Here is a 23304-nt window from a genome sequence, read left to right as displayed (position 1 = left end):
GGGACCCTGCGTTTATCCGAGCCCGTTTACAAAGGATTACGTTGCGGACACACTGAAACCGATGTGTATGCAGAACTCCTGTAATGACACACTGCGATGCACTAATTCAGTAAGTACTGGCAATTTGTATAATGGAAAAGAACAGAAGACAATATTGAAGTGTAAGTACGCAAAATAGATGAAGCTAGGGAATAAGACCAGGTAAGCGTCTCCTGCTATATCCCCAGTTATTCAGTTGTTGTTTTTATTTAAACCAATACAGTTTGTAGTTGTTAGTTGATGTTGTATTTATAACAATATTTTAATCTGTAACCTTTGTATAGCTTACGCTTTCCTTTCCATTAACCATTATCAATATTCCAGCAGTTACGCTCTCGTATATACTCTGCACCCCTGATATATGTCGTAGCATGAAGGCACGAAGATAGAAATTTGATTGGGTTCAGGTAAATAAGCATGACCATTCGCTGAGCCGATACCTGTACTCTGAAGATTACAGAGGAGCGACATCAATTTCACCGTTATGTGACCTTGATATTATTTTGGTGTACAGCAACGTATTAAACTAGCCTTCTAGTCTCATCCACAAGGTAGCGCACATCCAGGGGCGCAGACGACGTAAGTGTAACCCCTGGAGTATCGAGGATGTAACAAGTACCAATAGCATTATCCTTAACTCATGATGTTAGATTTGTTTTTCCCGTTCAAATTGATTTGACGACATATAAAGAACGAAGATGTAGTCTGCATATTTATATATCTGTCAATGTGTAAAGTACATTTCTAGTAGCGTATATTCACTGTATTCCTTTTTGTTTTCTTGCTTCTCAACTTTTTAAAGCGTCAATGAAAGTAGTCTTTCTTTTGAAATAGTTGCTATCGTCAGTTTAGTTAAATGGTAATTGCACAACTGTCGCTGGTTAGGAGCATCAAAGGATCTCTCGTTATTGACGCAAATATCACAGGCCCACCGTAGCTTTGATACTGCCATCCTCAATATCCAGGGGTAACGCTCACTTACCCTCTCTGCACCCCTGGAATATGTCATAGCAAAATCGAAGGCTCAGTTTGCACCACCTTGCTGATGAGACAAGAAGACTAGTTCTATCCTTCGATGTACATCAGAGAATCTCGCGGTCACGTAACGGTAAAAATTGATTGACTTGAAGTCGGGTGTCGCCCCTTTGTAATCTTCAAATGACAGGTATCAGCTTAGCGATTGGTCAGGGCTTTTTTTTTTTACCTGAGACCAATTAAACAGCTATCTTTGTGCCGTCAATTTTGCTATGACATATTCCAGGGGTGCAGAGAGCGTAAGTAAGCGTAACATCTGGATATCGAGGATGATTGTATGCCTTTATTAAGCGATTGTTTTCGTAGAAAGCTTAAATTAGAGATATCCATAAGAAACTTGGAGATCTTTTTGCACGCCTATTTGTTAATCACCCAATCGTAACAAAAAACATCTGTTTACATGAAAACCCATTTAAAACCATCTAAAATAGCCATGGTATAGCGTCTCTCATAGTAAAGTTAAAAAGTTAAGTACTGATCTAAACAATTAAAGTTTAAGTCTAGTGTGAAAAGAAATATGTTGATAGAGTGCATTCTATATTGTATAGATTGCAGTATACAATGTGACAATTAATTAGTAAAATTTTAATTTGATCCAGAATTATAGTTCATTTTACAACAATATTTCAATATCTAAATAAAAAGGAGTAAGGCGTACAAATGAAAGCGCCAATGTAACACTGATGTTAGTATGTGGCAGTTTATTTTAAAAATTGTATATTAAAATTTTGCATCAAACTTATTTATTATAAACATATGTATGTTTTGAGAAAATGTTATGATAAATATGTGCCAGATGTCTTTGATCATTCAGCAGATTTTGATCTTTCCCTTGATGTTACACCAGATCTCCTGGCGGTTGTCACGTGTAATACCGAAACATGTAATACTTTCCTTTTGGAGTATTTTGTTTACCTCTGGTATTTTGTATCTCTGTTCCTGCTTTTGTATTTGTGTAATATGCTACTTGTCGAAACCTTAACGTTGGATAGGTGTCAGAATAAGCACTGTGTCCGTCATATTTGATACAGTCTCGAGGATATTAAATTAACAAAAAGTATACATGTTTAAAGCATTTCTCAAAAATATCAAATAGTATTACTGTGCAGTAAGACAGTTGGTAGAGCTATCTCAAACGACAAATATGGTGAAAATAACAGACACATGTCTGTTTCTACGAAAATGTTCACTCCTTTACAAGTCGTCCGGTAGGCAGTAGTTTGTTACGGTCAGTGATGGCTAAAACAGTAAGCGGTCAAACATCACAAATATGGTATTATTCACGTGAAATAAAACCTAAACGTGCTGCGATTGGTCAAAATCGTTGGAGCATATTCCTCCGCGACTACAGGTACTACTTTAATTTACTATACAACATCAAACGTTTACTGTTATTTTAAATAAAATTTGAAACGTTTATTTAGTTTTTGCTATTTTCATTACATTTTAAACTGTTCATGATTAAAACAAATATCTGGAACTATTTTGCATTTTGCGGAACGACATTTTTAGGATCGCAGAACTTTGGTTTTTACCAAAATAGAGTCAGTTGGTTACACATTATTGCGTTTGAGGTTTTTTTTATATTATGAATGTTATGTGAAAATTAGAATCTTACATTCGTGTCCATGTCGTATTGAATTTATTAAACGCGTTCGAAAATTTGATATGACACGAGTCTTTACTCTATATGGTGCAAATCAAAATGTTGTTTTTATCATTGAAAAACGTTGCAACCAGTGTAGTGGCAGATAAACGGGTCAAAACATTCATTTGTCGACTGTTTTTGCCTCTAGATGTTCGAGGAAATACAAAATGTAATAAGTCTGCTGTAACTAAGTGTATTTGTATCGTAAGAGGCGACAAGTGTGGGGGACATGTTCAATTGGGGGTTCTTGTGATAGTCTTTGATCAACACTCACGAACAGCTATCTTCGCAATGAAAATGTTCGCGTTGGAAATCTTTCTATAAAATGTATTTCTAGTGTAACTCTTTGTTCGATAATTTTCAATCCACAAAAACAAAATTAAGAATGTATCTTAAGACGTTGACGATTATTCATCTGACAGAAGAAAAAAAATATCAGTAAAAAATAAAACCGTTTCTACGATCGTTATATCTGATCATCTGCTCTACGCTTGACAGACCCGAGAAATTGCCTGTCGTGATCACGGACACGAACCGTCACAGTCGAGCGGGTCGTTAAAAAGTATGAAATGCTTGTTTTTGAGATAGATGATTTATACTGAAATTAACATGTAATGTTTATTTACATTAATAATACTATGCGTTAATGTCGGTCGGTACATTGATGTCTCAAAAAAAAAACGTTAACAAAAAAATCATACGTTTAAATCATTTTGCAACTAAATAGATTAAATGTATTTTCTTTCATAGTCCTGTGTTCTGATGGAGCGATAAGACATGTCTTTTTAAATGAACTGATATAATTCATACAGAAAACTTCAAACGGACCGTCTGGTTGCTGATCACACACGTGTAGTTACAGTTCCAAAACTCATTTGATCGACATAAAAGAGGAAATGTGTCGCTATGACTGAGACTACATAGATAGCATATTAACTGCTATCTATATACGTCGGTTGTCAAGCATTGCGTTCCATATATATGTAAGATGTAATTTCTTATTTAAATCATCACGAAATGTACAAAATCGTCTAAAAAATATTTGTGTTTAAATATACTTGAAAGTTGTACAGTATAAATACACTACATCGACGTATGTTAAAAGGAAACTAATTTTACGGTAAGGCTAAATGACATATATTTATCGATTCATAATTTGATTGCCATATCAGATCGACAGAACCCATGATTGATTCCGGCGAGTAGTTCCCTATAATGTCGGGGATGTTGAGAGCTACACATCTCGGCTTTTTACTGGAGCACGTCGACCATGCCGTTCACCGCTAACCCGTACTCTCACACTGCAGCCGATAGTTTCATAGCTATTAATATCGATGTATGATTTAATTAAAATACACACATTTCATTGTAAATCGACTACAAAGCCATTTTATTGCCAACAATGTCATATTGAGTGTCATACACCGAAACCAATCTAGTTTTATTGAGTGCCTTTTTCTTTTGATTGCGGTAATTATTTTACAAGAATTTAAAAAACAAAAATGAAAACACCAGCTATTTAAAAAAACGGTAACAGTGAGAATCCAGCTCAGTTCTAAAGGTTTTTGGTTCATGTATAATTTAGCAAACGCTTCTCGTTCTCAGAGAGTCGCGTCTAAGCCTTTGACAAGCGTTAAACAAGACAAGCGACTACGTCAAGCGCCATGATACATCTACATTGCAGACAGTTCAATGGTGACCAATGGACCAGGGCGACACGCTTGGAACCAAAACAGTTATCTGTGAATAATTCATGTCTACTTAATATTCGACTATGTGTCGTATGGTAACAGCAGCCTGACAACCATTATGTACTCCGTGTAGGACGACGACGACGACGACAGAGAGATCCCGGGGTAGAGACGGTATCCGAGATGGCGGACCGGAACATGGGATGAGTTATTTAACTGACAAGCTGAAACAGCAAGGTAAACATTGAAAACCACATCACTATTAGATCAACACACAATTTGGAAAATCAAATAATAATTTGTCGGGTGTTCGTTTAATGTAAAGCCATAGTGACCGTACTAGGACATCGGTCACGGAGTGGGCACTGCAGCGAGGACACCGAAATATAACAGACAGGACTGACAGGAAGGGAACCATCTCGTAACCAAGGCAACAGAAGTTTCCATCGGCGTCATTAAATGGTAAGACATGTTTTACTAGTTATAGAAAAAACAGATTTAGCTTATAATATGTTGTTTATCGAAAATGAAATCGAAACTTTTCTTGAAACTTGGCGATACTTGGGAATGCCACTCTGCAACATGTCGGCAGAAACTATAAGGATCGTTCTAGTACGATACTACAATTGATTCTAAGGTGGAGACATGTTGGATTTTATCTTCTACTTCTTTGTTATTGTTAATCAAAGGACTTTCGGAATGTACAAAATGACGCAGAATATTATAATCAATGTGAAAACAAACACAGACACCATTGATACCTATATAGAAAACAAACAGTCCAACTAAACGGTGACAAAGACGAGCCATCAGAGGGTGGGTGGACCCTTAGACTTTGATTATTGGTAATCAACCCCGGTATTGTGTAGCCTACTGTGGTCAACACATGCTCAGGATGAACACGTGTAGCTCGCGGAATATTTCCCTAATTAGGACTGAATAATAATAGCATCTATTTGTTTTTCATCTTATGAACATTCAAATCGCAAATGATCATCAGAATATGTCGACAATTATACCGAGAAGAGTAAAATCACACAGACTTACATACATGCGTACCAATAATATAAAGAGTGTTCCATTCGGAAGTCCTTGGACTTGTACAACTCGGATATCCTCGGGTTATTGTGATGGCGATATATTTATAAGTGAGGTTCACTTTGCCAAACACCCAGTATTTCAGTATTTGATGAGTAGACCAATCCAAGTATCATTGATTTGGATATCTAACTAAGATTACATGATATAATGCTTTGACAAGCACAATTTACACAATTTGAAAGTACATTATTGATATCCCTGTTTTGACAAGTGGCAATTTTTACACCTATCGCCATTTTACCCAAAATGCGAAGATACCAACCACGGTATACGTGTGGAGAAACAGCCCAAGAAACTGTCATACAGTACAAAGACGTGTTCTGATGGGAGAAGTGTTCACTTGATGATACTTCCATGTCAATTGCTATAAGCTTTATTAACTTCCGGTTATGGTTACATGGACAATTTATAGGTAACAATAATTATGAAAACAAACCTTTCTTAATTTACGAGTCGTGCGACGCTATTTATTTGAACATCATTTTCAAAAGTCTATATTTTTTAAATAATTAATGCTAGCTTGGAGAAGAAAAATCAACTAATCCTCTGACTCTTAACATCATGAGCTTTGTATAATTTTCTGCTGATATTGATCGTTTATCCCCCAATATTAGCCAAAATACAAAAGTGTCCCTTTCAGGGGACAGTTACACCTGCTCAAATGCATTCTATTCATAGGACATGTGCTCAGATATCAGCTTGTAATAGCACAGTGCAGTTGATGCTATCTATTTATGAAAAAATCATTTTTAGAAATTGACGACCTGGTATAAAATACATTGATATTCATCTAAACACTGTCCCGTTTTGGGTACTTTGACAATATGACTCGACATATACAGGTTGGTTACCCCTATTTTACCACGTACAAAAACAAGATAAATTTGCTTTGATAAGTACGAATCATGGACGTCCCTGCTTTGATTTGTACAATTTGGAAAACGTCTTTAATCAGAACTGTATTGAAAACGTCCTTCATAAGTACAATTTAATTATCGTCTTTGATAAGTACAATTTGGAAAACGTCTTTGATCAGAACTGTATGGAAAACGTCTTTGATCAGAACTGTATGGAAAACGTCTTTGATCAGAACTGTATGGAAAACGTCTTTGATCAGAACTGTATGGAAAACGTCTTTGATCAGAACTGTATGGAAAACGTCTTTGATCAGAACTGTATGGAAAACGTCTTTGATCAGAACTGTATGGAAAACGTCTTTGATCAGAACTGTATGGAAAACGTCTTTGATCAGAACTGTATGGAAAACGTCTTTGATCAGAACTGTATGGAAAACGTCTTTGATCAGAACTGTATGGAAAACGTCTTTAAATTGTTTGGAAACTGTCCTGATAAGTACAATTCAGATACCGTCTTTGATTTGTACAATTAGGAAAACGTCTTTGATAACCACAATTCAGATATCGTCTTTGATAATAAGTATACAATTCAGCTATCGTCATAGATAATAAGTATACAATTCAGCTATCGCCTTTGATATTAAGTATACAATTCAGCTATCGCCTTAGATAATAAGTATACAATTCAGCTATTGTCTTTGATAATAAGTATACAATTCACCTATCGTCATTGATAATAAGCATACAATTCAGCTATCGTCTTAGATAATAAGAATACAATTCAGCTATCGTCTTTGATAATAATTATACAATTCAGCTATCGTCTTAGATAATAAGAATACAATTCAGCTATCGTCTTTGATAATAAGAATACAATTCAGCTATCGTCTTAGATAATAAGTATACAATTAAGATATCGTCTTAGATAATAAGTATACAACTCAGATATCGTCTTAGATAATAAGTATACACTTCAGATACCGTCTTTGATAATAAGTATACAATTCAGATATCGTCTTAGATAATAAGGATACAATTCAGCTATCGTCATTGATAATAAGTATACAATCCAGCTATCGTCTTTGATAATAAGTATACAATTGAGCTATCGTCTTTGATAATAAGTATACAATTTAGCTATCGTCTTAGATAATAAGTATACAATTCGGCTATCGTCTTTGATAATAAGTATACAATTTAGCTATCGTCTTAGATAATAAGTATACAATTAAGATATCGTCTTAGATAATAAGTATACAATTAAGATATCGTCTTAGATAATAAGTATACAACTCAGCTATCGTCTTTGATAATAAGTATACAATTAAGATATCGTATTAGATAATAAGTATACAATTCAGCTATCTTCTTAGATAATAAGAATACAATTCAGCTATCGTCTTTGATAATAAGTGTACAATTCAGCTATCGTCTTAGATAATAAGAATACAATTCAGCTATCGTCTTTGATAATAAGGATACAATTCAGCTATCGTCATTGATAATAAGTATACAATTCAGCTATCGTCTGTGATAATAAGTATACAATTCAAATATCGTCTTAGATAATAAGTATACAATTAAGATATCGTCTTAGATAATAAGTATACAACTCAGCTATCGTCTTTGATAATAAGTATACAATTAAGCTATCGTCTTAGATAATAAGTATACAATTAAGATATCGTCTTAGATAATAAGTATACAATTCACCTATCGTCATTGATAATAAGCATACAATTCAGCTATCGTCTTAGATAATAAGCATACAATTCAGCTATCGTCTTTAATAATAAGTATACAATTCAGATATCGTCTTCGATAATAAGTATACAATTCAACTATCGTCTTTGATAATAAGTATACAATTGAGCTATCGTCTTTGATAATAAGTATACAATTGAGCTATCGTCTTTGATAATAAGTATACAATTGAGCTATCGTCTTTGATAATAAGTATACAATTGAGCTATCGTCTTTGATAATAAGTATACAATTGAGCTATCGTCTTTGATAATAAGTATACAATTCCGATATCGTCTTTGATAATAAGTATACAATTCCGATATCGTCTTTGATAATAAGTATACAATTCCGATATCGTCTTTGATAATAAGTATACAATTCCGATATCGTCTTTGATAATAAGTATACAATTCAGATATCGTCTTCGATAATAAGTATACAATTCAGCTATCGTCTTTGATTTGTACAATTAGGAAAACGTTTATGTTTATAATTGTATGGAAAACGTCTTTAAACTGTTTGGACAGTACAATTCAGAAACCGTTTTTGATTTGTAAAATTCAGCTATCATCTTTGAAAAGTTTTTTGATAAACGGAACGACAACAAAACAACCCATCGTTAAACATACAATACAGCCGATTTACAGTGGCGTTTCTATAACACGGAGAGTCTATAGTACTGAAACGTACTCAATCGATCAGAGCCGACAACGGTAGGGTTTCAAGTACAACACAAAAAGTATGATAAAAGGCCCCAGTAACTGTGTTATATAACTTCATACGGTGGCCATGTTATTTTATTGGTCTAAATTGCCCAGGATTCTAAGAGCCCCAAGGGAAACAGTTCACGTCATAGTTACACACACTGACAATGTTAAAGTATATATAAGTCAAATGAATTAGGCATCGCTATGGTCATATAATAGCCCATCCCACCAATAATATTTGTGTCTATGTGTGTGAATATAAATATCGATCAATTTATTGTACTGTTCCGAGTCTATCTGTAAAAAAACGAGGATAACATTCGATCGAAGGTGCCATAAATTATTAATAAAAAATAATACCACAAAGTCTGTAATGCCAGCTCCGTTTCGGACGCATCCCGGCCGCCATTTTGTCGTATTTGTAAAAAGCTCTCCTGTATAGTGTACAAACTCTTATCGATTCACATCCAACTAAAAGTGTAAATCAAATTTAGAAGCCTAAAGTATAACGCCCATTATCAAATTTATGTTTAAAATACTAATATCCGCTTTTGTTTTAGTCAATAAAGCTTTGTGATTCAGGAATCAACAATAATAGTGTATTCGCTCGAGTTTCTGATATTGACATCAATTTTTAAAATTCCGGAACTAGTACCGCGCGAGTGTTTAGACATGACAAACAAGCGATCCATCACGAACTGTCAGAGCCATTTGCTTCGAGGGCGCTATCATCTCCGTACTGCCGCCTTCAAACCAGAAGCAGGGCTATGTATTTGACTGAAAGTAAAGGGGAGATAAATACATTTAAAAAGTTAAGACCGGGTTTAAGAAGTAACTCGAAGAAACAATACCATTATAAGAACCATAATTATAACTATTGTTTGAAGTACTGGAAAACATTCATATTTTCTTCTCTGCAATTTTTATATGGTCATGTTTATTCAAATTTTTGGTGTTTTATTTTATTATTTTGCTGTCACTCGACTGTTTGCCGTGTATATAGTTAAAGATTATCGAGAGAAAACTTGTAAATTTTATATAGTAGGTAGCCCATTGCTATATATAAAAAATATAACGGTTTGACAAAACATAGAGGTCTATGTGAAATAAACACTGGTATGATACCTATAGCAGTACACACCTGAACCAGCATGGACGATGTGTATAGCTTCAAAGTAAAGTTAAAGAAAAGTGATAAGTTTAAGAATGTATGCTAATTAACTATGGCCTGTACCTCCCATACAAAATATTTCCACTCTAAAAATCAAGTACATGTAATTGGTCATCTTGATTAGTTTATACTCCCATTTAAACGACATGTACGACTGCGGGTACCGATGACACTCATGCTATTCTGGATTATAACGTTGTGAAAGGGAGATAACTCTAACACATAACAGGTGTATGATGTGAACGTATTGTATATCCTTAACAGATTCCAAAAGGAAACAAATTCTGGATTGTAAGGTTGTTCTGTTTAAAGGGAGTTAACTCTAACACACAACAGGTGTATGATATGTACGTAGTGTATACCCTTAATAGATTCCAAAAGGAAACGATACTTACATGTACCTTAAGTCCGGTAATTGCAGTAATTCATACACTTCTTTAGAAATATATACGAGAAATAGCGGACGCTTAACTAGGAAACTGTTTTACCTTCAAACCTGAAGTAATCTACCTCTAAAACTCTATATATAATGAGCATACCGTTAAGGATACACGCACCAAAAACTGTAATTGTGAATTTGGAAACATTTTCATTGAAAGGCTATAGCAGCCAAGCTTTGCTGAATGTTAACGAGATGTGAATGCCGTCGCTCTTCCCGACTGAGCGACCTGGTCAACGAAAAAAACCTGGCCAAGCCGCGTCTACATTTGTGTCTACAATTGTATCCAAAATGAAATTAAGGGGAGATTATTGTTTTTACAATGTCCGGTGGAATTCTTTAGTGTTTTGCCTACAAAGGGACAGGGATCTTTAAATGGGTAATATTCGTGAGAGATTATATTTCGGGATTTTCACGGAAGTATAACATTTCGTGAATTTATGACTTAGGATACTCCAAAATGCGACAAAATACCAGAGAACAAGTGTCATCGCATTTTGAGAGAACAATACTTATAACAACTTTCCATAAGTCATTCTAGCACATTGATGTCCAAGTTCATTTAGACTTCTAGATCTGCAACTCCAAAAGGCGATAATATATATTATATAAATATCACCAAATTTAAAAAGACCAATATTTTTGTCAGCTTGCTGTAGGTTATCATAAGATATTATAACACTGTTACACATTGGTGTCATAGTAAAATATATTATAACACTTTTACACATTGGTGTCAAAGTAAATTTGACTTTAGAGACTCCAAAAAGGCAATACTATACATTAAAATATATAAGAGCCACCACATTTAAAGAGACCAATTATATAGATATGCATATTTGTTGGCTAATTATAAGGTTTGCAGTGTATGGTAGGTAAAAAGATTGTCCAGGTGAAAATCTTTTACTCAATGTTTTTTTTTGTGTTCGAGTTTGGAAGCATGCAGTAAGTCAGTTGTTGCATGATTTCTCGTCACCCGGGACTTATTACACTCTCACTTCGCTCGGGTGTAATAAATCCCTTGTTACTCGAAAAACCATGCAATAACCTTTACTTTCAGACACGGGCCGTAACCGACCAGGTAAGTCAATTTAGCTGTCCTTTGTCTGAGACTGAATGCAGTGTCCGATCTGGTGGCTGTCCCAGTTAATCCCGTTACGTAATAAAATTAAGTAAAAAGTTAATTTGACAACAATGGTTCAAACGAATTATGCATGTCGACTTCAAAGAAAAAGCTTCGTGAATAGAACTTATTTAAATTGACACAATTAGATAAGGAGAAACAATTTACACAAAACAGTTCCAGGATATTAATTAAATTAAATGAAAGTTGAAAAGTTGGTAATTTAAAATACGCCAAATAACGAATATAATGATATATTAAATTTAAGTTCAAATTTAGCACTTTTATCATAAAATTCTTTATGATACATATATCCTATTTATCCTATTTAATTAAAACGAGACTTCCAATTTCTCTCTTCTACCTACAATGTGCACTTGGTGGTAGAGCGAAATTACAAGTCTATTTTAATTAGATTATATTTACCATGTAACTAATTATCGTATAAAAGTAACTACGTCTGCTTTGAAAAAAAATCGAGTAAAAATCTGATAAAATAATCGCTATGTTGAACATGTAAAAAGAAGATAGATGTGATTACAGGGCCCGATTTAGATATATATGTACCTATTTACTTACAAGTTCTTGCAATCAATTCTTTGTCCAGTCTCTCTCATTATTTTTATTTCAATCCTTAATGTTTAATGTTGCCTGTTAAGTCAAACTTCCCTTGCCTGTAGTCTACTACGTGCATTAGCATGAAGGGGGGGGAAACACGTGGCACGTTCTGTGTTTGCCGAGTGGCTTTCCGAAGAGCTATGTAAAGGGAGGTAATTATACGTTGTGTACCTAACTTTCCACTGTTTACTACACATTAAATTGATTGTCCATATATTACATTGTTATGTAAACTTTGCGTCGGTTATTTCTGTTGTCCAGGTGGAATTTCATTGCACAATCATGTTATCGTTTTCCTTTCAAACCAAATGAAATTATATTGTTTTCAAACAAATTTAACCCATTGAATCAATATTTATATTTTTCTCGATGGATTTAAACAGAAAAGGCACGTTCTCTCGACGCTATGACAACAGTTGTACGACTTTCGTTTTACGGATTTTAGAAGCCGATATCAACACCACTTCGTGAAATTAATTTCCCAACTTGTTGATTCAAAGCGACCACAGTAAATAATAGTATGTATGCGTCATTGATGTTATTGATGGGTTTTTTTTCACAAAAGAGCTCCGGGATTGAAAAAAAATGTCAGATTCATTAGATAAATTGCCCAAATGAAGATATTCAATGTAAGTGCATGAAAGGTCAATACATTTATTTTCTAACAAAACGTCTACATAGACCTTAATCTGTCTGCGTGCTACCATCGGGGCAAATGACTTGTTTCATAATTGTTTATCCTATTCGTTGAAAGGGTCATGTCAACCATTCGTAACAGACTTGTTGTCAGCTCTCTCCTTATAGTATCGCCTTAAAATTACGTCACGGCTAAACCCGTTACACTACATTGTATAATATTAGAAATCCTCATTACATTTCAGTCCTCTACAGATTAACGTAAGTATATACGTAACTGTCTACCGGGCGTGGTCAACACAATACTTGAAAAGAGAAAATAATGGCCGTGTCACATGACTGACGATGTCCACATGTGACAGTATCATACCGAAATATTATTTCACTTCGAAGATGAAAACCTGATGCATGACCTCGTCAAATCCTTTAGCGCTGCACGTTAGTCGCCTCGTCGGGATGCTCCAGCGACCCATATAAGCCTTCGGGCCACCTCGTTGGGATGCTCCAGCGACCGATATAAGCCTTCGGGCCAGCCGTCCCTCGGGCTCATATAGAGGTATCAGTATTATGCGTGGTATGATAGGGGGAGATTATCACAGCCTGCAATTACACTATGTATGCTATTTGTATTAGGGTTAAGGGTGTATGCTACCTTTCATATTAAACACTTGATTTGTGTTGGAGTGAACGTTACACGCTACCTTATAAAGTATCCTGGTGATTTATAATAGGGTTAAGGGTATATGCTGTATTTCTACACAATGTTTTGTGAACTGTGCCAGAATTATCTCCCTCGATCAATTGAATTTTCTCAGTCTTATCATTCAGATTTGCAGCTGTTGATTAACGTAGATCGTTGGTCGCTTTAAAATTTTTGACTGGCAGCAATATATTCTGCTATCGTTTATTTGTTATATATTTTTCTTTGTATATGTTTTTCAATTATCTTAATATGATTCTACTAGGATTTTTTTCACTATTTCTCATATTGCATTTAGGTTCATTAATATGCAAATGCTGTTTTATTGTCTGATCATGAAAAAAATAAACAGTCATCATGAGTTTCCCAAAATCCGTCACTTGTTATTTAAATGATAGATTTAGCAATGCAAAGATGAGTCGCATACTGAAATTAACACGGTCTAGATTATCTAATGACTTATGGAATGACAGCCCGAACGACAAGTGAACACTTTTTACCTGTTTAGTGCCAAAATGGAGCTAAATATTTAATTCCCCCGTATCGTCGAAAGTAACATCAATCTACGTATTCATGTCAAAGATTAATCATACATCCTAACAAAGTGTTATTTTTTTATAAGAGACTTCCATTTTTGTATTTATTGACTATATACTACCATGGACTTCTGGGGGACTCCGGACTCCACATCCACCAAGGTGGAGCTCTCACCTTCCACGATTTAAATGACATATTCTGAGTTGTCTACTAATCTAATTCTGTGACACTCCTGATCAAATGAAATTAGCAACAAAAGTGTTAATTGCCCACAACAAAACACGAGCTGAAAGTGTGATTTGAACCGTCCTATAGACGCCAAGCAGCTTACACGACTTAGCTTTACTTAGACGATAACCTTTACTTAGATAACAACACGGACTACGGACTAAGATTCCGTGCTTACACAAACAAAACAGGACATGTGACAACCCCCCGACAGTCTTCGAGGAATACTCATAATCTAGTCGCGACTGAGAAAGGCGAACGTTATTTTGTAATCAACACCAGGTTTTGATTTCACGAATATGATTTCTTCCTTTTGGCAGGCATCCAACAAGTATGTACGCTACAAGAAAGTGTTTTCATCTCTACAGAAGGCGGAAATAGACAGTAAGTGAATTTCTTCTGCTTCCTCTTCTTCTTCTGGTGTGTATTATGGTTTGGTTTTGTTACGTTTAATTTCTTAACGTGCTATTAAAAGCTGGCGTGCCTTTATTTGTGTGATGTATGTGTCCAGGAGGCGATATGTTGGTATGTTTGCCTGCTTGTGATAGCCAAGATCTGATGCCTACATTAGAGTGCTATCTCACCCGAAATACAAGCCGAAAGCACCCAGCATATTACCCTAGTACCGGGTATTCAATCCGGTCACATTATACTGACAGAACGTTAACTTATAAGTACGAGAGTCCCGTCACTTTTACCGTAAAGAGCCATTAACAAGTTATTTTCCTGTTCAATTTATGTTATATACAGAAACAACTAAACTATGTAGTTGACGGGTCTTTTCAGGAATTTTTTTAACATTTCGAAACCGTTATCAGTAATGTTGCGTAAAGTACTAACATAACAAATACCATGTTCAGTAGGGTAGTGAGTAAGCTCCTTGTTTGAATCCCCGGTAAAGTTTTTTTTGTGAAAAGTGAATTGCAATTCAAGAATGAAATAAGACTTACCTGTACGTTGAATTTCATTATTGTTTAACTCTTTGCTTTATATCATTATTTCCTTTATTTCCTCCAAACATGAAGAGTTACAGAAATAACGAACAATACACGTACAATTCAACACTATTGAAAGAGAAAAAAATGCATTCACACTCATGGTCACACCCTTACATAGTGACACGACATACACACACACACACATAAGAGAATACTAATAGTACACGCATCATACCATAAAGTACTATAAACACAACACAATGATACTATAAGGTACTATTACAGTCATTATACGGTGATAACAGTAAAACACTCATCACACATTAAATCACACATTGATATAATAGACATATTTACACTCCTCAAACTACATTATCATATAATAGTATAGACAGTAATTCACTTCTCGTACTAAGCAATCATACAACATTGTAATAAACAGTATTACAAGCATCACATAATAAATTATACAGCATTATTATAGACAGTATTACTGTTACATAAGTCTTACAATACAATCATACATTGAGTAGAACCCGTTGCACGAAGTCATACAGTGGTGTGAAATACACAACATACAATATAATAATTAACTTAAACAAACAGAGCAACTAAGCAATGATTTCAGTTGTAGTAAAACATATCACAAGATTAATTCATACAATGCAAACGATTTTATGAATGGTAATAAGTTGCAATAATCATGCAGCCTAATTGTGCAATGGTATAACAGGAAAGACGCAGGAAATGCTTGCCTACTAATATGAATACAGAAATATATGTATTTCATGTATTAATCTTGCTGAAGCGTGAGGTACACACACTGTAAAATGGTAGTCACATACATATCTCTCAGTATATACAACATTCAATTAATTAAGGATAAATTACATAATACCACTGTGTTGAGGAATTTTAGTAATAATAACAATGGATTTTATTCTAAAGTCCTCCAGTTCATATGGAGATAAATTATAGTTGAAAACACCACCAGGAAGAACATGAAGTAGGTGGTTTAAACATATTGTAAGCAAGAGGATATGGCACAAGTTACATAAACATTATAATCACCCTTTCCTTACAATTTAATAAAACATATACATCATAAGATGGCTAAATATCAATATATATATGTGTCACCCTTCTAATTTTAAACACTCTTTCTGATTGGACATCTTGCCGGGGTCTATATTTCTATAAACCCCGCTCTGCCGGGGTCTATAGAAGCACGTGCGATGGGAGACAACTCAAACAAGAATCTCTCTTCATAACAGCAAAGATGGCGTCCGACACAATTCACTGGACGAAATAGCTTACAAGCAATCTAAAACGACAGCAAAGTCAACGAAACAGGCAATGAGGGGGCTGCTAACTGTAAAGAGGGTTGTGTTTTGTCCGAAATACTGCCGAAAACTATTCAAAAGATGTCCGGTAGGTCTAAGGGGCTATTGTGGTAGCAATCAAGTACAACTCAAACTTACTTAGCGAATTATAATTTTGCAGGAAAAAATGTAATAAAAGATTGTCAGGGTGACACATTCGTCATCTCTGGGTTAGGAGGGGTCTACTGGCTCATAAATCGTCAAGCAACAACTTCAAGCAAAAAAAGTCGAACAAATTAGAACTTTTCTTCGTAGAAGATACACCGGACAGAACACTTGGACTCTCTACCTTAAAATGTCCTACCTACCCCTACCAGTCAATTACACAGTTAAATACCTTTACACATACATATTAAAGAATTATTACCTTCAGCACAAACAAGTACAGTGTACTTACATATTCATGTAGAAGAATGTCTTTAATCAAGACACTCCAAAAAAAAGGTTCCCGGAATTTAAAAAAAAGCACGGGTTTAAAAAAAAGGACAAAGCGTCATTGATTTTTTTCCAGTTTATGTATTGATTAAGCATTCAGAAACCCGTATTTTCTCTTCGATGTCGGATTAGTTAGTTTCCAGTGTGTACCGAAACGTTTTAGTAAAATACGTTTATTTGGTAGTGAATGTGTTTAGGACTGGCTGGTGTGATTCTATTGAGATTTTAATGAGCCGATTTGTTTCTCTGTAACCATGAATTTGAGAGAAAAAAAATATGTTTTTTAAAGAAACCAACATATTGCGGAATTTAAAAAAAAAAAAAAAAAAAGTATTTTCCTTATAAGACAAAAAGAAAGAGGGTTTTTGGTTAAAATGCATTTGGTCAAACCGGGATTCGGTGTCCTTACCCGCTAAATTTATATCCAGATCGAAATAAAGAGAGTATTATTATTATTGTGTGACTGAAAACTACAGTGAAGTTCTCTCATGCGTTCAGTGGAGACATATGTGTTTTTGCCAGAGTTACCTCGCTTATATCTGTCTTTTCGGCTATGGTCATCCTCGATATCCAGGGGTTACGCTCACTTTCGCTCTCTGCACATGCAAAGGGAAAGTGAACGTTACCCCTGGATATCGGGGATGGTTACGGTCTAACCCCCTGTAGTATCTAGGATACGACATAGTTAGGTGGTTATACGGGGTTTGGGATATGTTGTGACTTTTAAGCGATTGCAATTGTGAATATTTTATTTTATGTGATTTATTTTTGTAGTTACGATTAACATGATTTCATTGCAGTGTACCGTGACGTATTCAAGTTTTTCGACAAGACCAACAGAGGCTACCTGATAGTGGAGGACTTCGCTAGGGCTCTACAATGTATCAGCCAGTCCCCGGCGGAGGGCGAGGCCGAGGCTCTGCTTAAACTTCACGACGTCAACGGTAAGGGCAGAGGAGGAGTTAAAACAAGGTGTGGAAAAAATGTTCGTGTTACGTCTGTCTAAACAGATTGCGGTGTGGACATTTTGCGTTGATAATGATTCAGAAATCTCTATTTACTTCATTTATATGTCTATAAGTCATGTCACCTATAAATATATATTCGCGTGTGAATGTTTTCGCGCGGAGTTACTCATCGCGAAAAGTGCAAACATTTCCACACTGCGGAAATTTCCATTTTTACAGTATAGTATGAAGTTAACATTCTATAAATGGTCATTTTTAAAACTGCCATTTTAAAATTGCACGGTTCGTCCTTCGTGACGCCCTTACGAACACGTGGTAACGTTGATGTTTCGTCCACAGGTGACGGCAAGGTGACGTTTGAGGAGATGGTGGTGATTACAGTAAAGAGAAAGAAGTTATCAGACGATGAATCAGAGATTCAAAAAGTGTTCAGGAAGTTTGACAAAAACAGGGACGGATTTCTGACACGAGACGAGCTCGCGGAGGTCGTAACCGCTATGGGTGAAAAACTTGGCATATCAAGCGTAGAAGATATAATGGAACAGTTCGACAAAAACCACGACAACGTCATACAATATGAAGGTACGTATGACGTCATGTCAAGCCAGTCTTTCATCGTACCTAAATATAACTTTATTTATGGAACAAGGTTTTTTTTTCAAATTATAATGTTTATTAATCACTCTTGTTAGCGCGCAATGTTTCATTAGTCTTTCACCTTACGTGATTTCCAATTTGATTACATATTAATTCATATTGTTTACAAAAATAAATCCTGATATCGTTTTCTGTCCCATTTTGAGACAATTTTCCACACAGCTGGATACCCGTTCAGTATTTCTAGTAGTTTTGATGACGTCAATCATGTTGACATGCGCAAAGCAATAGTACAGTCCCAGTGCTGAACTGAAGGTTCTATTGAGATTGGTGTATAAAGCGTAGCTTTTTTTCATTCATTCATTCATTCTTTATTACCTTTATTACAAACAAAGTATACAACACTCCGACCATGCCTACATGATAGAACTACAGCGACAGTGTAGGGAGTGATTCCTTTCACCTTAAACAGTATTGCATCTCATTTTTCGACTTTGGCTCAGATATTTTGCGAACATAGACAGTTCTTTATTCTTTTCATGTTTTCATATTTTAGTTTTTACATGATAATATTTTTTAATGAAACGGTTACTTAAATCAGTATAATGACTACATCTAATAATAAAATGATATTCGTCTTCAATATCGCCAGTGTTACAATATATACAAATTCTAGCTTTTCTCTCTAAACCATGAAATCTACCCGTTTCAATATTCAACGTATGCGATGACAACCGAACTTTTAGCAATTTTTTATATATTTTGTAATCCAATAGGTTCAATTAAATACTGTTTAAGACAAAAAATACCACAGATCCATTTATAAAGAGAACACTTAGCAGATGAATTAATTAAATCTAGACACTCCTGTTGAAAAATGTAATGCATTCTACATTTAATAATATTCAGAATTTGACCTTCATTACCTTCTGTTAGCCATAAAGGTCCCAAACCTAACCTATACAATTCATTTCTTATGTTATTTGTCCAGTCGCTGCCCTTTTCAATCATCTCATCGTAACAAGCCTTTAAAATGCAATTATCCGAAATTCTAAGTTTAAGCCAATATTTAAAAAATCTGAATTTTCTAATTGTATATGTAAAGGAAGTCTCCCTAACTCTTGATCAATCATAACATTAGGTGTGTTTTTCTCGTCATCCAAAATTCGTTTACAAAAATTCAACTGCACTTTTTCAATATCTGGAGCTTTGTGAACGTCAGCTCCTTCGTTTAGGACACTGCACACAAAAAGTATCAAAAACGCTAAATTGTGTTTCAATATCAAAATATTTCTTTTTACAAACATTGAATACAGCATATAGTGCTTTCCTACCTTGGTAGCTAAAACTGTCAACATTTTCTTAAACATTACCATCATAAAACCATTCGTCTACCTCCTTCAACTTACCACCATTTCTAAAAATCATGACTTTAGTTTTTTTCAACATTAACAGTTAAATTCCATTTTTTAGTGTATTGTAACAATGTGTCCAACAATACCTGCAATCCCTCTACCGATTCAGCTAACAAAACTATATGATCTGCGTACTGTACATTAGAAGAAATAAGTTAATTGTTTGGAGTTCTGTAGAAGGACACTTATCAGTTAAAACATGCATGTCACAATCATTCACATAAAGAGAAAATAAAATCGGTGATAATATTTCGGCTTGGAACAAACCGTTCCTGCATTCGAAGAAAGTATACATTGAGTTGTTGAATTAAACACAACATTATATACGTTATTAAAAGAACGTATTGAATCAAACAATTTTCCTTCTTCTCCTTCCTTAGTTAGTTTAAACCATACATCCTGTCTGTTAATAAAAACGAAAGCTTTCTTATAATCTATGAAACAACAATATAGCTTCTTTTTCTTCTTTAAAGTTCTATTAATTAACCATTGCAAGACAAACACAGCATCTTCGGTTGACATAAAAATATGCTTTCTAAATGCTTTTATATGTACAACCTACCATTGCTGATTTCAAACTCGTCCCAGTGCACCAGGCTGAAATAGTGACACCACCTGTCGATCGTTGCTAAAATATCACAATGATTTCTAATCTCTTAACTTAGAATATTGTTCGGTTGAATATTTTCTTTTCCAAGTCGGTCTAGATTGAAGAGAAATTGTAAATCGTATTCATTACAGACTCTAACATGACTGGTGTCCCAACTTCAAAATTTCATTTATATACATATAACCCGAGAAATTAGTAACAAAGCACTATAGCAAAAACACAACCTTCTGTTTATGATTGACAGAAATGTGTTATTTACTATTTGATTGCCATGTGTAACACCTTATATTCTAAAGTAGGTAGAGCGGCTGAAAAAAAAATAGTTTTAAAAAAGTGAAAAGTTTGTTTTTGTTTTTTTATCACAACTGAGCACTCGATCATGTAATGCATTGTTTTGGTTTTTAATCCAGAGTTCGCAAAGATGATGGAAGGGGGCAATGATGCTGATGAGGAGGGGAGGGAGGAACAAGACGAATCGAAGGCGGAGGCTAATGCCGACGCGCCAACGGACAATAACGTTGACGAGAAACCTGACGAGAAGACACAAGAAAAGAGTGAAGCAAAGCCCGAAGGAAAATCCGGAACGAAGGGTAGTAATAGCAAATCAGAAGGGAAGAGCAAAACAAAGGGAAGTAATAAAACTGGAGGCAAATTTGGAACGAAATCTGACGGTAAAACAAATTCGAAAAATGACGCTAAACATGCCGCAAAAAGTGACGTGAAAGGTGACGTCAAAACGGACGACAAGTCTAACGTGAAAGGCGAAGCAAAACAAACTGGTAAATCTGGTGCGAAAAGGGACGTTAAGAGCGACTCGAAATCAGAAGCCGGGTCCAGTATAAAAAGTGATTCTAAATCTAACAGTACAAAAAGTGATTCTAAGTCCGACAGTAGTTTAAATCAAGATGACGCAAAGAGTGAGACAAAATCTGACGCGCAAGGAGACATAAAAGCGGTCATTAAACTTCAAGGAAAATCAGACGGGAAGAATGCCAAGGAAAAAGAGAGTAGGTTGAGCGCAAAAAGTGACACCGGAAGTGATACAAAATCGGACGGGAAGTCCAGTCCGAAAGTTGACTCGAAACACAACACAAAATCGGTTGCTGGAAAATCAAAAGGCGACCTGAAGTTGCAAATAAAAGCAGACTCCAAGGGAAACATGAAAAGTGACATGAAATCGCACACACGAAGCGACTCAAAGGGAAGTGACGCTAAATCGCACACACGAAGCGACTCAAAGGGAAGTGACGCTAAATCGCACACACGAAGCGACTCAAAGGGAAGCGACGCTAAATCGCACACACGAAGCGACTCAAAGGGAAGTGACGCTAAATCGCACACACGAAGCGACTCAAAGGGAAGGGACGTTAAATCGTACACACGACGCGATTCAAAAGGAAGCATAAAAAGTGATGACGGGAACACAAAACCTGAGAAAAAAATATTCAAAAGAACAGGCTCTGATGGAAGCATAAAAAGTGATGGGAAAACCCAAACAAGAAGAAATTCAAAGGGGGACATAAAACCGGAGAAAAAAATGTTCAAAAGAACAGACTCTGATGGAAGCATAAAAAGTGATGGGAAACCCCAAACAAGAAGAAATTCAAAGGGAAATATAAAACCTGAGACAAAAATGTTCAAAAGAACAGACTCGAAGGGAAGCGTGAAAAGCGATACTGCGTCTATTTGAAGCTCAACGGACGAAAACAAATTATCAACCAATACAAACAACAAAACCTGAACTGATATCATGATCAGTTCTAGTTTATAATTACGCCCCAATAAACCTTGAAAACTGATGTGATCCCCGTAGATGGGTAGCACCTTCGTTACGTGATATTTATATTAACGAAATATTCTGCCTGTTATTCGTCCCAATTAAGGGATTTTGTTCAATAAATTTCTCGTGTGAAATTTCATGTTAGAAATGTTCGTATGCTACATCTATTTTCATTCCCGAATCATCAAATCTTATCAAGTCTCAAATCTTTTCATTACATCAAGCGTAATAGCTGTATACATATGTAGCAGGTTTCTTCCTTACACCAAACGACGTGTTTTGTGAGGAATGGTAATCGTAAAAGGTACAATGCATGTTTAACTCAACCAAAAGTTTGTCAAACATTTCCGCTTTGATAACTGTGCAATACACACCCTGTTCTCATGATCCAACGGTGGAGCTGTCATGTGATTTCAATTCTTGGTGTACCCAAGGTCTTCCCGAAATGGCGACTGAAATCCATGTTCATGTTTATAATAATGATGTATCTTTATGAACAATATCTTTATTTTACCCACCTCAACAACGAAGCTTTCCAAGCAGATTTTTTAGATGATTTTTTGTAATCAATAAAAATCGAAATTTCTGCATTGTTTTCTTTTTGTATTTCATGAGTTTGGTGGAAAAAAATGAAAGACAAAACAGGTTTTCTCATTTTGAATTAATCTACATAGATCAAGAAAATCTATTACATGGATCAAGAAAATATATTACATGGATCAAAAAAATATGGATCAAAAAAATATATTACAAGGATCAACAATATCACTTACATTGACCAATAAAATGCATAGCTCAACATAATTAATTACATCGATTGTGGACGTCAAACATTATTCTTTTAAGTGAAAGCAAAGATTATGCATTTACTGCGAATAGCTTAATTGTCGGGAATATGTATTT

At 35.1% G+C, this 23304-nt stretch overlaps 1 protein-coding gene across 4 annotated transcripts; it reads left to right on the top strand.

Moving 5' to 3' along the window:
- Window positions 1-4567: 4567 nt before the first annotated feature.
- Window positions 4568-22987, top strand: LOC110447852 (serine-aspartate repeat-containing protein F-like). Of its 4 annotated transcripts, none has more exons than XM_021493813.1 (5): window positions 4568-4875; window positions 14597-14660; window positions 17832-17975; window positions 18339-18581; window positions 21032-22987. In XM_021493813.1, exons 1-5 carry the CDS (start codon window positions 4873-4875, stop codon window positions 22309-22311), a joined length of 1734 nt encoding a protein of 577 aa, XP_021349488.1. In that variant the 5' UTR covers window positions 4568-4872; the 3' UTR covers window positions 22312-22987. The 4 variants fall into 4 exon arrangements, with proteins under 4 accessions (XP_021349488.1, XP_021349507.1, XP_021349497.1 ...); XM_021493832.1 differs by lacking the exon at window positions 4568-4875 and adding an exon at window positions 13213-13367; XM_021493822.1 differs by lacking the exon at window positions 4568-4875 and having other exon boundaries at window positions 14460-14660; window positions 21032-21797; window positions 21837-22987.
- Window positions 22988-23304: the final 317 nt, after the last annotated feature.

This window comes from Mizuhopecten yessoensis, unplaced genomic scaffold (assembly GCF_002113885.1).
Source record: "Mizuhopecten yessoensis strain PY_sf001 unplaced genomic scaffold, ASM211388v2 scaffold401, whole genome shotgun sequence".
Classification (NCBI taxonomy): Eukaryota; Metazoa; Mollusca; class Bivalvia; order Pectinida; family Pectinidae; genus Mizuhopecten; species Mizuhopecten yessoensis.
The sequence above is the reverse complement of the archived record's forward strand: the minus strand, read 5'-3'. Positions and strand labels throughout refer to the sequence as shown.

Coding starts and splice junctions, on each gene's coding strand:
- LOC110447852 (XM_021493805.1), top strand. CDS start 14,576: ATGATTTCTTCCTTTTGGCAGGCATCCAACAAGTATGTACGCTACAAG. Junction 17,976..18,338: donor TAAACTTCACGACGTCAACG/GTAAGGGCAGAG, acceptor TTTCGTCCACAG/GTGACGGCAAGGTGACGTTT. Junction 18,582..21,031: donor CAACGTCATACAATATGAAG/GTACGTATGACG, acceptor TTTTTAATCCAG/AGTTCGCAAAGATGATGGAA.